Source organism: Pseudorca crassidens, chromosome 9, assembly GCF_039906515.1.
Source record: "Pseudorca crassidens isolate mPseCra1 chromosome 9, mPseCra1.hap1, whole genome shotgun sequence".
NCBI lineage: Eukaryota > Metazoa > Chordata > Mammalia > Artiodactyla > Delphinidae > Pseudorca > Pseudorca crassidens.
The window spans coordinates 54,170,349-54,183,137 of record NC_090304.1 but is presented as its reverse complement, the minus strand read 5'-3'; the positions used below and the strand labels follow the sequence as shown (position 1 = coordinate 54,183,137).

Here is a 12,789-nt window from a genome sequence, read left to right as displayed (position 1 = left end):
CTCGGGCTTCCCTGGTGGCACAGTGGTTGAGAGCCCACCTGCCGATGCAGGGGACACGGGTTCGTGCCCCGGTCCGGGAAGATCCCACGTGCCGCGGAGCAGCTGGTCCCGTGAGCCATGGCCGCTAAGCCTGCGCGTCCAGAGCCTGTGCTCCGCAACGGGAGAGGCCACGACAGGGAGACGCCCGCGTACCGCAAAAAAAAAAAAAAAAATCTCCCTCAAATAATCCCTTGCTCTTGCCATACCAGAAGCATCATTCCAAAATAGAAGGAGCCTGGATACCTGAGTCACCACTTAGAAGACAGCTGCCAAGCCAATATCTGATAAAGAACACCTACATTAAAACAGATAGCTAGTGGGAAGCAGCCGCATAGCACAGGACATCAGCTCCGTGCTTTGTGGCCACCTAGAGGGGTGGGACAGGGAGGGTGGGAGGGAGACACAAGAGGTAAGAGATATGGGGATATATGTATACATATAGCTGATTCACTTTGTTATACAGCAGAAACTAACAAAACATTGTAAAGCAATTATACTCCAATAAAGATGTTAAAAAATAAATAAATTAGATATGTTTAAATGCTAATAAATAAATAAGTAAATAAATATTTGTCTGCTTCTGCAAACCACATTATGCCTTCCAGTGAAAACTGAAAAGCAAATAAATTAAAGAATTGATTATACTTGTGAAAAGCCTGCTTTCTAGCTATCGTTTGCTGCTCAAGAACTGGGAGACTTTAGATTTAAGTCTAAATTTCCTTACTTCTTAATAAATACTTATAACTATTATTGGGAAAAAGAACACCTACATTGGACTTAGTGTTTAAGAAATTTATTATGTCAAGTCACTGAGTGACTCGTGGTATTTGTTATAGTAGCTAGTGTTACTCATTCAGATTAGTACAATTGTTTTAAAAATATGCAATGGTTAGAATCAAAAATAAGAATGAAATAAAACTGTAAAAATGGCGGAATTTAGAGTCCTTTTTTTTTTACCCTTCGATATGCCACTTGTATATGAAGGGGGGGGTTCTACTCTATATAATTTCTGATTAAATTTTTAAATTAGCATATACTGGTATTGAAATTAAAAAAAGAAAAAAGTTGTTAAACAACTACTGCTTTAATAACAATTTTTAAAATTAAAACCAAAAACATAAAATGTCATTTGAATTTTTCATCTTTGCCACAGGATAGAATTCAAATAAGTCCTTAGTACCTCTTTTTAAAATAACGCCATCTGGGACTTCCCTGGCGATCCAGTGGTTAAGACTCCGCGCTTCTAATGCAGGGGGCACGGGTTCAATCCCTGATCGGGGAATTAAGATACAACATGCCGTGCAGCGCGGCCAAAAAAAAGAAAAAAATTAAAATAATGCCACCTTTTATTAATATAAATAGACCTTTACTCACATGTTACCAAGTGTTATCACCTTATCTCAGTTGATCCTCATAAAAATCTGTCTTGCCTGACTTCTTAAGACCTTATTATCTCCACTTTACAAATGGGAAAAGTGAGGCTAAAAAAGCCATGATCTCTGTCCAAAAAACACATAACTAGCATATAGCTATTTTAGTGTATAGTATACAGCTAGTATACACTTATATACTAGCTGAAATAGCTAGCACTAGTATCAATGTAGTTTCAATCCTAACCCAATATTCCTGTCCTTATACCATGCTTCCTCTCTTACAGCAACCAACACAGGTCAACTGATTATACCAAAGTGCCTTTCATCCAATATGTATTCAAAAGATGCTTGTGATTTTGACTCAAATATCTGATGTACTCTTAGAATTATCACTTATGGAAGAATCCACATTTCAATGTGGAACTGAATTCAAAGAAACCATGCCATTCTTCTAAAAATGACCCCATATACACAAAGTAGTACAGATATGAGAAGATATGAACTAGGTCCAAATTTTACCATAATAGTAAAGGAATGAATTATATTTTAAAGAAAAGCAAATTAGTGCTGGATACTGGACTCAAATAACCTGTTTTATTTTTTTTTTTTTAAGATTTTTTTGATGTGGACCATTTACAAAGTCTTTATTGAATTTGGTACAATATTGTTTCCATTTTATGTTTTGGTTTTTTGGCTGGGAAGCATGTGGGATCTTAGCTCCCCCACCAGCAATCGAACCCACACCCCCCTGCATTGGAAGGCAAAGTCTTAACTACTGGACTGCCAGGGAAGTCCCTCAAATAACCTTTTTTTTATAAATTAAAATAATTTTTTTAAGTTTTAGTTATTTTATTTATTTATTTTCTGGTTGAGCCAGGTCTTAGTTGTGGCTTGCCAGCTACTTGGTTGTGGCATGCGAACTCTTAGTTGTGGCATGCATGTGGGATCTAGTTCCCTGACCAGGGATCAAACCCGGGCCCCCTGCATTGGGAGCACGGAGTCTTATCCACTGCGCCACCAGGGAAGTCCCATCAAATAGCCTACTTTAAATGACAGCTACTGGAATACAGATATTAAACGTCAACATTCATAAAGGAATAATAAATTTATCAATGTAAGTCTCAGTTATCTGAAAGAACTATCCAAAAGACATGTTTCTTCAATATGTGTAACAACTGCTCATGAAATATTTTCAGACAGCATGACAACTTAGCTTTCTAATAAGCAATGCTAGCAAGAGGCACTGAGAATCATCTGTGTTACAAAAGAATAAAAATGAGATGCAACGATCTGTGGGTGGCAAGTCCAGATTCCCTTACCTTTATATACCTTTTCAGTGTTACACAAGTGAAGTGTGAAGTAGGTATCTAGGAGTTGATGGCCATTCCTATTAACAATGTTCCGGGCAGCGATGTTCCGAAGATGTCTAAGACGTCGCTGAAAAATAATCACAAAAAAAGAAGAGTATTCAGCTTTTTCCTCCTATAAAGCTTTCTGAAAGTTACAATTCAAACATAAAATATAGTAAGTTGTCCCAGTCGTTTATTTGTTGAGCCAGCAACCTTAACCCAGTCTCTTATTTATGCCTCAGCATCTCTTCTGTCAAATAGGAACTATTCCTGCCCTATATCATTTACAAGGTTGTTGGGAGCATGAAATAACAGATATGAAACATTCTTGAAAAGCATAAATGTTATATCAATGCTATATACCTGTAGAATAGCGTTAGTATTTCCTGGAACATAAACTAAGTATAATAGTAATTTGCTTCTTTCCCTTTGGAAGGATGCTTGTAGACATGCAAAGTCCACCTCACACCAACAGAAAATCAGCCATTATTACATACATACACCTCTGTTGCTAGCTCAGTCTGACGCCAGATCATCTATTACAACCAGGAAAAGAAGCCAAAGCCAAAAAATAAAAGCAATAACTCACTGTTCACTCCATCCAGCCGGTAACCCAACTGCTGCCAGCTTAAATTCTCACTTGACTAGCAGTTAACCAGCCCCTATTTCCTAATCAGGCGTCCTTCCCAACAATTTCTCCAACTAGGATGCATGAATCACTTGGAGTCACAAGTGTTGGAAAGGCAAAGCTCCATAAACAACAGTAGAAACCAACCAAAATATGAGATAACTTAGGGCACAGCCAAATCACCTCACATCAGAAAGAGAAAACGTTGGCAATGCTGAAGTCTAAGCACAACAGATTCATTCTCAGAAGCTAGTTCCCTGTGTCAGATCGTTATTTTCAGAGACTTAAAAATAGAAACCATGGGCTCAGTTTTAAATATGCTTAAAGCTCTCCCTTCAGGCTGAAAGCCCACTTTGCTAAGTCCATCTTTAATTACATGTGCAGTCAGCCAGAAAAGTTCAGTTCTTCCCTTCAGTGCACATACCAACCCAATCCTTTCTCCCAATCTAGAGATTAAGATTCTTTGACAGAGAACGTTATTGTCTAATAAATTTGGTTAATACTCAAAGTACGAAAAGCCCCAAATGTACTTACAAAAAGTTCCTAGGGCTTACTCTAAAAGACTTATATTTCTACAATCTGCCAAAGGTTTCCATTTCACACCCTGGATTACAGCAACTATTTCCTTCTACTATATATTTTTCATCAACCTTCTCAGTCAAGATTTTAAATTGACAGGAACTATTAATTGCCTATACACAACAATCACATCTATTCTGCCATAAGATTCCAAACTTGGTCCTCTATTCAAAAACCCGAAAACATTACCCAAAGCCTCCAGCATAAAGTACAAACTTCCCATTATTCCTTTCAAAGCCTTGTGCAATCCGACCTCTCCATAACCTATCCTTATTGCCCACTAGATCTTCCACATACCCAACCCCTTAGTCACACGTGACTGATTAAGGTTCCATGAAAAAGATCATGCATGGTCCTAGCTCCATGCTTTTGCTAATGCTAGCCCCTTAATCTAGAATACTACTCTCTTTAAGGAAATCCATTTATGCTTCAAAGTTAAGGAGAGAAGATTCCTCCTTCCTTATTCTCTAACTGAACTGTTTCTTTTTAATGCAATTAAAAAGAAACACTGGGAGGTTAAACCAGAAATGCAGAAAAATTATTACCTATTGGGGTGAGAACAGGTTGGAGGGAATAGAGATAAAAGCAAGACTTCCCTGATACTTGTTTATGTGGTTTTAACTTCTGTACCATAAGAATGATTTACATAATCAAAAAATAAAGTTAAATAAATAAGAAAAAGTTTAAATCAACTAAACCTAGTCCAAAATATAATAGCAATACCAAAAATTACCACCAGCCTTCGGCTATATCACCCACCTTTGCCCAAAATATTACCCTATGATCCAAGGAAATATTAAAGAAGTCAAGGTGACCTAAAGGATCCTCTCTGGTTCTCAGTTCCCCAGAACATCTACTTGACCAAAACAATGTATAATTATACCTAATATGAAATTATGGATAGTTCCAGATATTTGTCAATCTTCCCCAACTAGACTATAAGTTCTATAAAGGAGAGACTTTATTTTATTTACTGTTGTATCTCCAGCATCTAGATGAGTACCTAGCAAAGAGCAGGAACACAATAAATGGTTTTTGACTGAATTAATATATGTCCAGTGAATTAACCCAGTCAAGAAGGTCTTGGTATGACCTAGGCCTTGCAATGAACCTGAGTGGCCTGGAACCCTTAGTGGCCTCTGACACCCACCCACGAGATGGTGGGAGAATAGAGAGCACTTCAAACCTAAGAATGGACCTCAGAACTGAAAGGGAGCTCAAATCTTAGCAGCGCTTCTGGACTACAGCAAATCCTCAGCACTCATCTACCTTTAACTGCTCCAGGGTATACAATCTAGCGTAGTTCGTGGCCTGGTGGCACCATCTAGCATAAATACACTGCTTTAGAACTTGTCTAAACAGAAATTAAATACCAGATTATCTCTTCAATGGCCCATCTAAAGATAGTTAAATTCAAATCTGTCTTATGCTCTAAACTGGCTCAATTATCTTAGAAAAGTAAAAATACTGAGCAATTAAAATTTACACAGACTTTGGAATTACTCTTTAAGATAACATTCCATGCGGCTTCTTCACCAGCCAATCTCCTTATACTTTCTCAAAGCTCTAAGCTTTCACAGTTATAAAAAGCTCTTTGTGTATCTTTCTACAGCAGTAGCTTTAGGCATCCAAGTTGTGCTCTAAAAACACCTATCTCCAAAACTAAAGCTGAATAGATTTTAATTTTTAAGTTGGAATTAACATGGCTTTAATGTCTTTGAAACACTGCCTATAAAACATTCTATATAAAGGTTAAAAACGTTCACTAACAAATAAAATTAAATCTTCTTACTCAGCTTTGATTTGGAGGATTGACAGATGTAGCTAGAGCACAACTCTATCTGCAACGTTGGCAGTGGGTAAAAGACCAGTAGGATCCTAAATTCCTTAACTTTTTTCTTTTACAAATCTCTCAAGTATAAATTCTAAAACAAGACTTAACTGCCATATGTTGTAGATCTGAAACATTTGCTTAAGTAAAAAAGTAAGCGTTACTCATTAGTATGATTGTAAACTGGTGCCTCTAAAGAATCTAAAATGGTTGGTTTTTCTTGTTAACAGAACTAATGCTCTTAGAAAACTGCTTTAAAACATAACAGTACATTAAATGATTTTTTTGCTTTGTTTTTATTTATTTTGTTGTGTTTTGTCTTGCCCAGCACCTATTTGGTTTAAGAAACAAAAAACAAAACAAAAACAAACAAGCAAACAAACAAAAAAACCCTCAGCTATTCCTTCGTAGAACCACTCTCCTCTGCTATCAATCTATATAATACTTCCTGTAGAATTAACTCCACCTCCAACTCCAAGGAGGGTCGCGTGACTCACATCAGGCCAATCAGCACATTCCATCCCCCTGCCCGTAACACATGATTAGGATCCTAGAAAACCCAGAAATTAAATTGTTGAGAGGTTTATTTTCCCCCTACTGGCCCAGAACCTGGAAAGGACATGGGACTAGAGATGCTGGCAGTCATCTTTACACCACAGTGAAATGAAAACAGCAAGTAAGACAGCAGAGTCCAGAGATGTGGAGCAAGACAGAGGTACGAGATTAAGAAATACAAACTACTGTGCATAAAATAGACAAGTAACAAGGATATAGTATAGAGCACAGGGAATTATAGCTATTATAGCTATTAATGGAGTGTAATCTGTAAAAATACTGAATCACTATGCTGTACACCTGAAATTAATATTGTAAATCAACTATACTGCAATCAAAAAAATAAAAGTAAAAAAGTCCTGGCAACAGAATTTGTCTCTGGATCAAACCATACCTAAAATGAGAACTACTGTATAATGACATATCCAGTCCCTATAAAACTATCAAAGATTACAACCAGAGAGAAGACTTACATTGTAACTGTTTATCAAGAATTTATCCCGGGGCTTCCCTGGTGGCGCAGTGATTAAGAATCCGCCTGCCAATGCAGGGGACACGGGTTTGATCCCTGATCCGGGAAGATCCCACATGCCGCAGAGCAACTAAGCCCGTGCGCCACAACTACTGAGCCTGCGCTCTAGAGTCCGCGAGCCACAACTATCGAGCCCATGCGCTACAACTACTGAAGCCCGAGAGCCTAGAGACCATGCTCCACAACAAAAGAAGCCACCGCAATGAGAAGCCCACGCACCACAACAAAGAGTAGTCCCCACTCGCCTCAACTAGAGAAAGCCCACCTGCAGCAAGGAAGACCCAATGCAGTCAAAAATAAAATAAATTTTAAAAATTAATTAATTAATTTTAAAAAAAGAATTTATCCCATTAACAGGTTAGTAGATGAAGAGAACATTCTAATTTAGAGGCAAGGTACAAAGAAATGTTTTATTTTGTTAAACATCTCCATATTTTAGAAAATGGTAATTTCTGGTGGGTCACTCCATTTTTGTTGATATAATTTTGAACCTTAACCTTGGTGACGGCAAGTCAAAACACACCCCAGAACTAAAGGAAAACCAAAGCAATTTTCAGTAGTAAGGTACGCCACTGGTGTTCTATGTTCCTCCCAAATATTACCACCTTTCCCTGGCTGGTATCTAAAACTTTCTGGTTTCTGAGGTATAATAATGACCAAAGAGAAATGTGGTGTCCTTGATCTTGTTCCTCGTCACTGCTGGAGAGTGACTCAGGGAGGCTGATGGCCAACAGAAGGAGGAAGAAATGGTTATCATGCACCCTCCTTCCCTGTACCCCTTGCTTAAAAAACAAGAGTAACTGTGTTTCTTAAATATAATGACTCCACAAATCCCCACCGTCACCAAACTAAGCTATAATCCCACGCACCTTTTATGACTCCCAAGACCATGGTGACGTATCTCCTAAACAAATTTTGAGTCTAATTTGCTTAGTCTACAAGAGCTATTACAAATCAATAATATAATCAATAATCAATAGAAAAGGGGGCAAAGGATACAAAAAGGCAGCCACCGAAAAAGAAATGGAAATGGTCAATAACCATATGAAAAGACGTATAATCCCACTCATAAAGATATACACACCAAAACAAATATTCCAGCTTGTGGAGACTGTAGTTTCCAAAGAATGGCCGCACCAATACCTTGCATCCCACATGCTCTCTTACAGTGTGATGCTGCCACTCCTCCTTGACGAAGTGGCGTCTATGTTCCCTCTCCCTTAAATGAGGGCAGGCCTGTGACTATGGCAGAAATCATGCCATGTGACTTCTGAAGCTAAATCATAAAATTACCTGGTCCTCTTTACAGGATGCTCTTCCTCAGAATCCAGTCACCCCACTGTGAGGATGCCCAGCAGCCAAGTGGAAAAGACTTTGCAGGTGTTCTCCTCAGCCCCAGCTGAGAGACCCCAGCTATAACCAGACACGCAAGTGACCATTTCAGTATCCAGCCTTTGAGACGCCAGAAATGACATCAAGTAAAGCACAGACAAGTTGTTCCCACCAAGCCCGAACCAAACTGCATATTCATGAGCAAAATAAATGATGATGTTTTAAGCCACTAAGTTTTTTGTTTGTTACTCAGCAATAGAAAACAAAGAGATCTATCTGATTAACCAAACCATTTTAGTCTCTGTCAGGGTTGATGCTAGTAAGGAAAATAATGTTGGAGAAAATATAAAATGGTCCATTTTGGAAGGACGGTGATTTAGCAACAATTACCAAATTTTAAAATGCACATAATATTTGACCAAGAAATTCCACAAATCACAAAAATGTGTGCAAATATGGGCTATAAAAGCAAAAACTGAATAACCACTCAAACTGTGGTATATTCACACAATGGAAAATTGCATAACCCTTACAAAAACAAAGTGCTAATATGAAACACAAACAAAAGAACAAGAAATTTTAAATGTCCACATAAATAAATACTACTATATACCCTGAATGATGCAGATCGTGGGTTGTTCTAAAAGGAACAGAAAGTAAATATTTCAAGATTTTCAGGATGCATCCTGTCTCCGCAAATTCTTTGGGTTTTTGTTTGTTTGTCTGTAATCCTTTAACGATGTCAAAACCTTTCTTATTTCATCAGTTGTTATAAAAAAATCGGTGACTGTTGGCCACAGTTTGCTGACCCCTAATGTAGATACTCACTGAGTTACGAGAAGTTTTAAAGTAGCATTTGATTTGGAAATGTAGTCAAACTTGTTCTGAATACCGTTCCCCTTTCCTATTTCCAGTTCATTTTTTTTTTCAGGTCAGCCATTTATTCTCAGCCTGGGGCCAGGCTAACTGGCATGGAAGAATTAAGGCCCAGGTTAAGTCAGATTACTGCTACTTTGGTACACTTTTTTGAGGGACAACAAAAGCAAACCTGGGAGAAAATTAGTTTTCCACATTTCCATGGAAGGTAAAAATGTTGAATTACCAAATCAAGAATTTAAGCTTGATAAATTAGGTCAATCTTTTTAAAAAAATATAAAAGCCCCTTCTATATTATAGCAGTCTCAATCACCTATTTTTTCTAATCTCTTGATCCCAGCTGAAAGACTCACTGTGAAAACTTTTGAAGAACACAGAAATGCTTTAAAACTAGATGCTGCTGGATAGAAAGCAGATGGTGCCAACACCCAACGTTACAGTTTTAAACAAACAAACCACCAACTCTGATCTCTCATAAAAACTTTATAGCTCCTGTTCCTAACTGAGAACTTTCTCTGACACAAATTACACAACCTTGGAACCAAAGCGCTTATTTTGACATTAACTCTCCTCTCACTCAAGTTCAAGTAAGTCCTAGAATTTAATTCAGTCATTTACTATGCACTAACAGGCTTCTCCACAAGAAAAGACAAAATTATCTATGTCTCTGAATTTCCTGCATTTCTTATACATTTTGGCTCTGGGTTTTTTTGGTTTTGGGGTTTTTTTTTTTAATCTCTACCCTATTCACCCCAATCTTGGTAGGAAGTCCAAACTTGTCCTTTTTCTCCCATGTTTCCCCTGGGTAGTGCTGGTCTAAGAAACAGGCCTTTGTAGTGACAGATCCAGTATTGTTCTCCATGTATGTCTCTCTCATCCTCCCTCTCTCATTCCCCTTTCTTCTATTTTACTTGCTGTTATTTCCTTTACAGACTATGCTAGGAACTGTGGGGATACAAACATGGCATTCCCTAGTTTCAGAGTATGTAATCTTTCTAAAGAACCGGAGTTTGGGCACATGAAAAAGCCAGTTTGAGGTAAAAGTATCCAACATATACTTTCAAAGACCGCTTAATTAAAGAACTGTTATTTTAGAAACGTAAGACAGAAGAAAGACACAGAATTACACAGGATGACCTGGAGGATAAAAACTGCAAGACAGAAGACAGCTTCAATGGTCCAAGTGTTAAAAGTAGTATCGTGCCTGTAATTTGCTTCAAAATAATTGGGGTGAGGGAGGGAGGACAAGTATTGTTAGTTAGGTATATAGATAAAATAAGATCTACCATGAGGTGATAGTTATTGATAGTTATTACCAATAACAGGTAATAGGTACCTGGGAGTTTATTACATCCCACCCTGTATGTATGCATTTCAATACACATTTATATATAAAATATACATTATATTTCTTTATTCATTGAAATTTCCATAATAAAAAAAGTTTTAAAGTAATATCAATAAGAACAGAAAGAAAGGATGAGACTATATGGGAGCACAAAGACAAAAATGGGCTTAATGGGGAGACTAACCAGATAACGGATATGGTTGAGGACAAAGAGAAGATTGATAAAAGAAATAAAGGAGTTAAAGGACCTCTAGAAATATAAGAACTAATCAATAAAGGTGTTAGGGCAATAGAGTAGCCATCAGGAAAGGGAAAGGGAAGGAAAGAAAAGAAATATGTATATATACAAGAAGCAGCCTATACCTTATATCAAATCCCAGATGGTTTAAAAATATTCAAATGTAAATAATTAAAGCATAAAAGTATCAAAAGAAACCATGAAGAATTATTTTATAACCTCAAAGGTCTAAGAATGACATAAAACTCTGAAGCTATAAAAAGAAAGAAAAAAAATCAATAAAATTTACTATATAAAATGTTTTTAAATTATGCATGACAAAAACTAGCATATGTAAAATCAAAGGAAAAAAACCTAACAAAAAGATTTTAATTCATATAACAAAGACAATTTCACTAAAACATAAAGAGTTCATATGGGAATTCCCTGGTGGTCCGTGGTTAGGATTCGGCACTTTCACTGCCAGGAGCCCAGGTTCAATCCCTGGTCGGGGAACTAAGATCCCACAAGCCATGAGGCGCAGCCAAAAATAAAATAAAGAGTTCATAGAACAAAAAGTTCAACCACCCAACAGAAAAACCGACAAAGAATGTTAACAGATTAATTCACAGAAAATACAAATAGCACTTAAACAAGAAAAGACTCTCAACCTCACTCATAAGAGAAATGCAACTTAAAACTACACTAAAATTGGCACAGATCACAAAGTCTGATAACATATTCAGAGGCAGGCAGTGGCAAAACAGACACTTCCCTGAAAAAAGTATAATTGGTAAAACCTCTAAGATGGCAATGTGGCAAAACCTACCACAATTACAAATGCAGAGATTCTTTGACCCAGAAATTCGACTTCTGCATTTATGTTAACCTTTGAATTGTGATCCACATGAATATATTACCTATCTTTTAAAATAAAACTAAATTTACATATTTAAAAAAACAGAGATGGCAACCAACCCTTAAGCCCAGGTATCTGTGATAGTCATTACCAGAAGCAGTGTGACATAGTGGTAAGAGAGTCAATAATCCTGAACTCAAGGGTAGTTCTAACCACTCACTAGTGGGCAAACCACTCAGTCTCTCTGAGCCTGTTTTCCTTTCCATAAAACAGAGATATTTCCTGCATGCTTACCTCTGTGGGTTATTTTAAGGATCAAATGAAATAATGGACAAAAAAGCTCTCTGAGAAACTGTAAAGTATTTTACAAATATAAGGTATTAACAGAAATAGGGATGTCAAGAAAGGGATGTGGTTAGTGTAAAATGACGTATTGGTTTAGGCATTTCTAATCTGAAGTAAAGAGACAGATTTAGAATTCATCTATCTAAATAGAGGTAATAAAGTCACAAGAGTATAACAGATCTCCAAATGACAAACATTCAATAAAGAGAATTATAGAATTACAGAACTGAAAAGGATCTTGAAAGTCATCTAAGCCTTTGCTACTCAGTATCACCTGGGAACCTGCTGGAAATGCAGATTCTCAGGTCCCACTACAGACCTTACTCAATCAGAATCTACATTTTAACAAGATCCCCAGGTAATTTGTGTGTACATTTTGAGTTTAATAAGCACTAGTCTAAGCCATTTTACTCATTTTTTAGGTAATAAAATTGAGGTCCTAAGTAAATGGACCTACCCATGTTTACACTGTTAGTAAGCAGCAAAATCAAGGTTTGCACCCAGGCCTGATCTCCTAGGCTATGTGTACATGTGTGCATGTACACCATGTATTTGCTTCCCAGATACCCTGTTTCAAAACCTTTGAGACATCTTTGCCTGGCAGATGTCCCATGCCCCTACTCCCATTTCTAATCAGCCACCCAGCCCATCAATCCTTTCTTCACAGTTATCTCTGGCATATGTTTCTTCCTTTCCACACTCTTCATTCATTTCCCTAAAGCTATTGTTGTTTATACTGTAAAAACCAGCTTTCTTCTCTTATACACATATCAACTTCCTCTTCTGCAAACAAGAGCTCACAAATAGTAATCTCTATACAATTCCTTAAACAAGTACAAGCCATTATGCATTTGGCTGCTTGTGGGGGTGGGGATGGGGGTGCCCTGCTAAGCCGCATGGCATTGCTGGATCTTAGTTCCCCAACC

At 37.4% G+C, this 12,789-nt stretch overlaps 1 protein-coding gene across 1 annotated transcript in view; it reads right to left on the bottom strand.

The window, feature by feature from the left end:
* UVRAG (UV radiation resistance associated) overlaps positions 1–12,789 on the bottom strand; it is a 352,887-nt gene that overhangs the window by 279,722 nt on the left and 60,376 nt on the right. Inside the window, 1 exon segment of the mRNA XM_067750404.1 lies at positions 2,732–2,849. Coding sequence (XP_067606505.1) covers positions 2,732–2,849 — 118 coding nt within the window.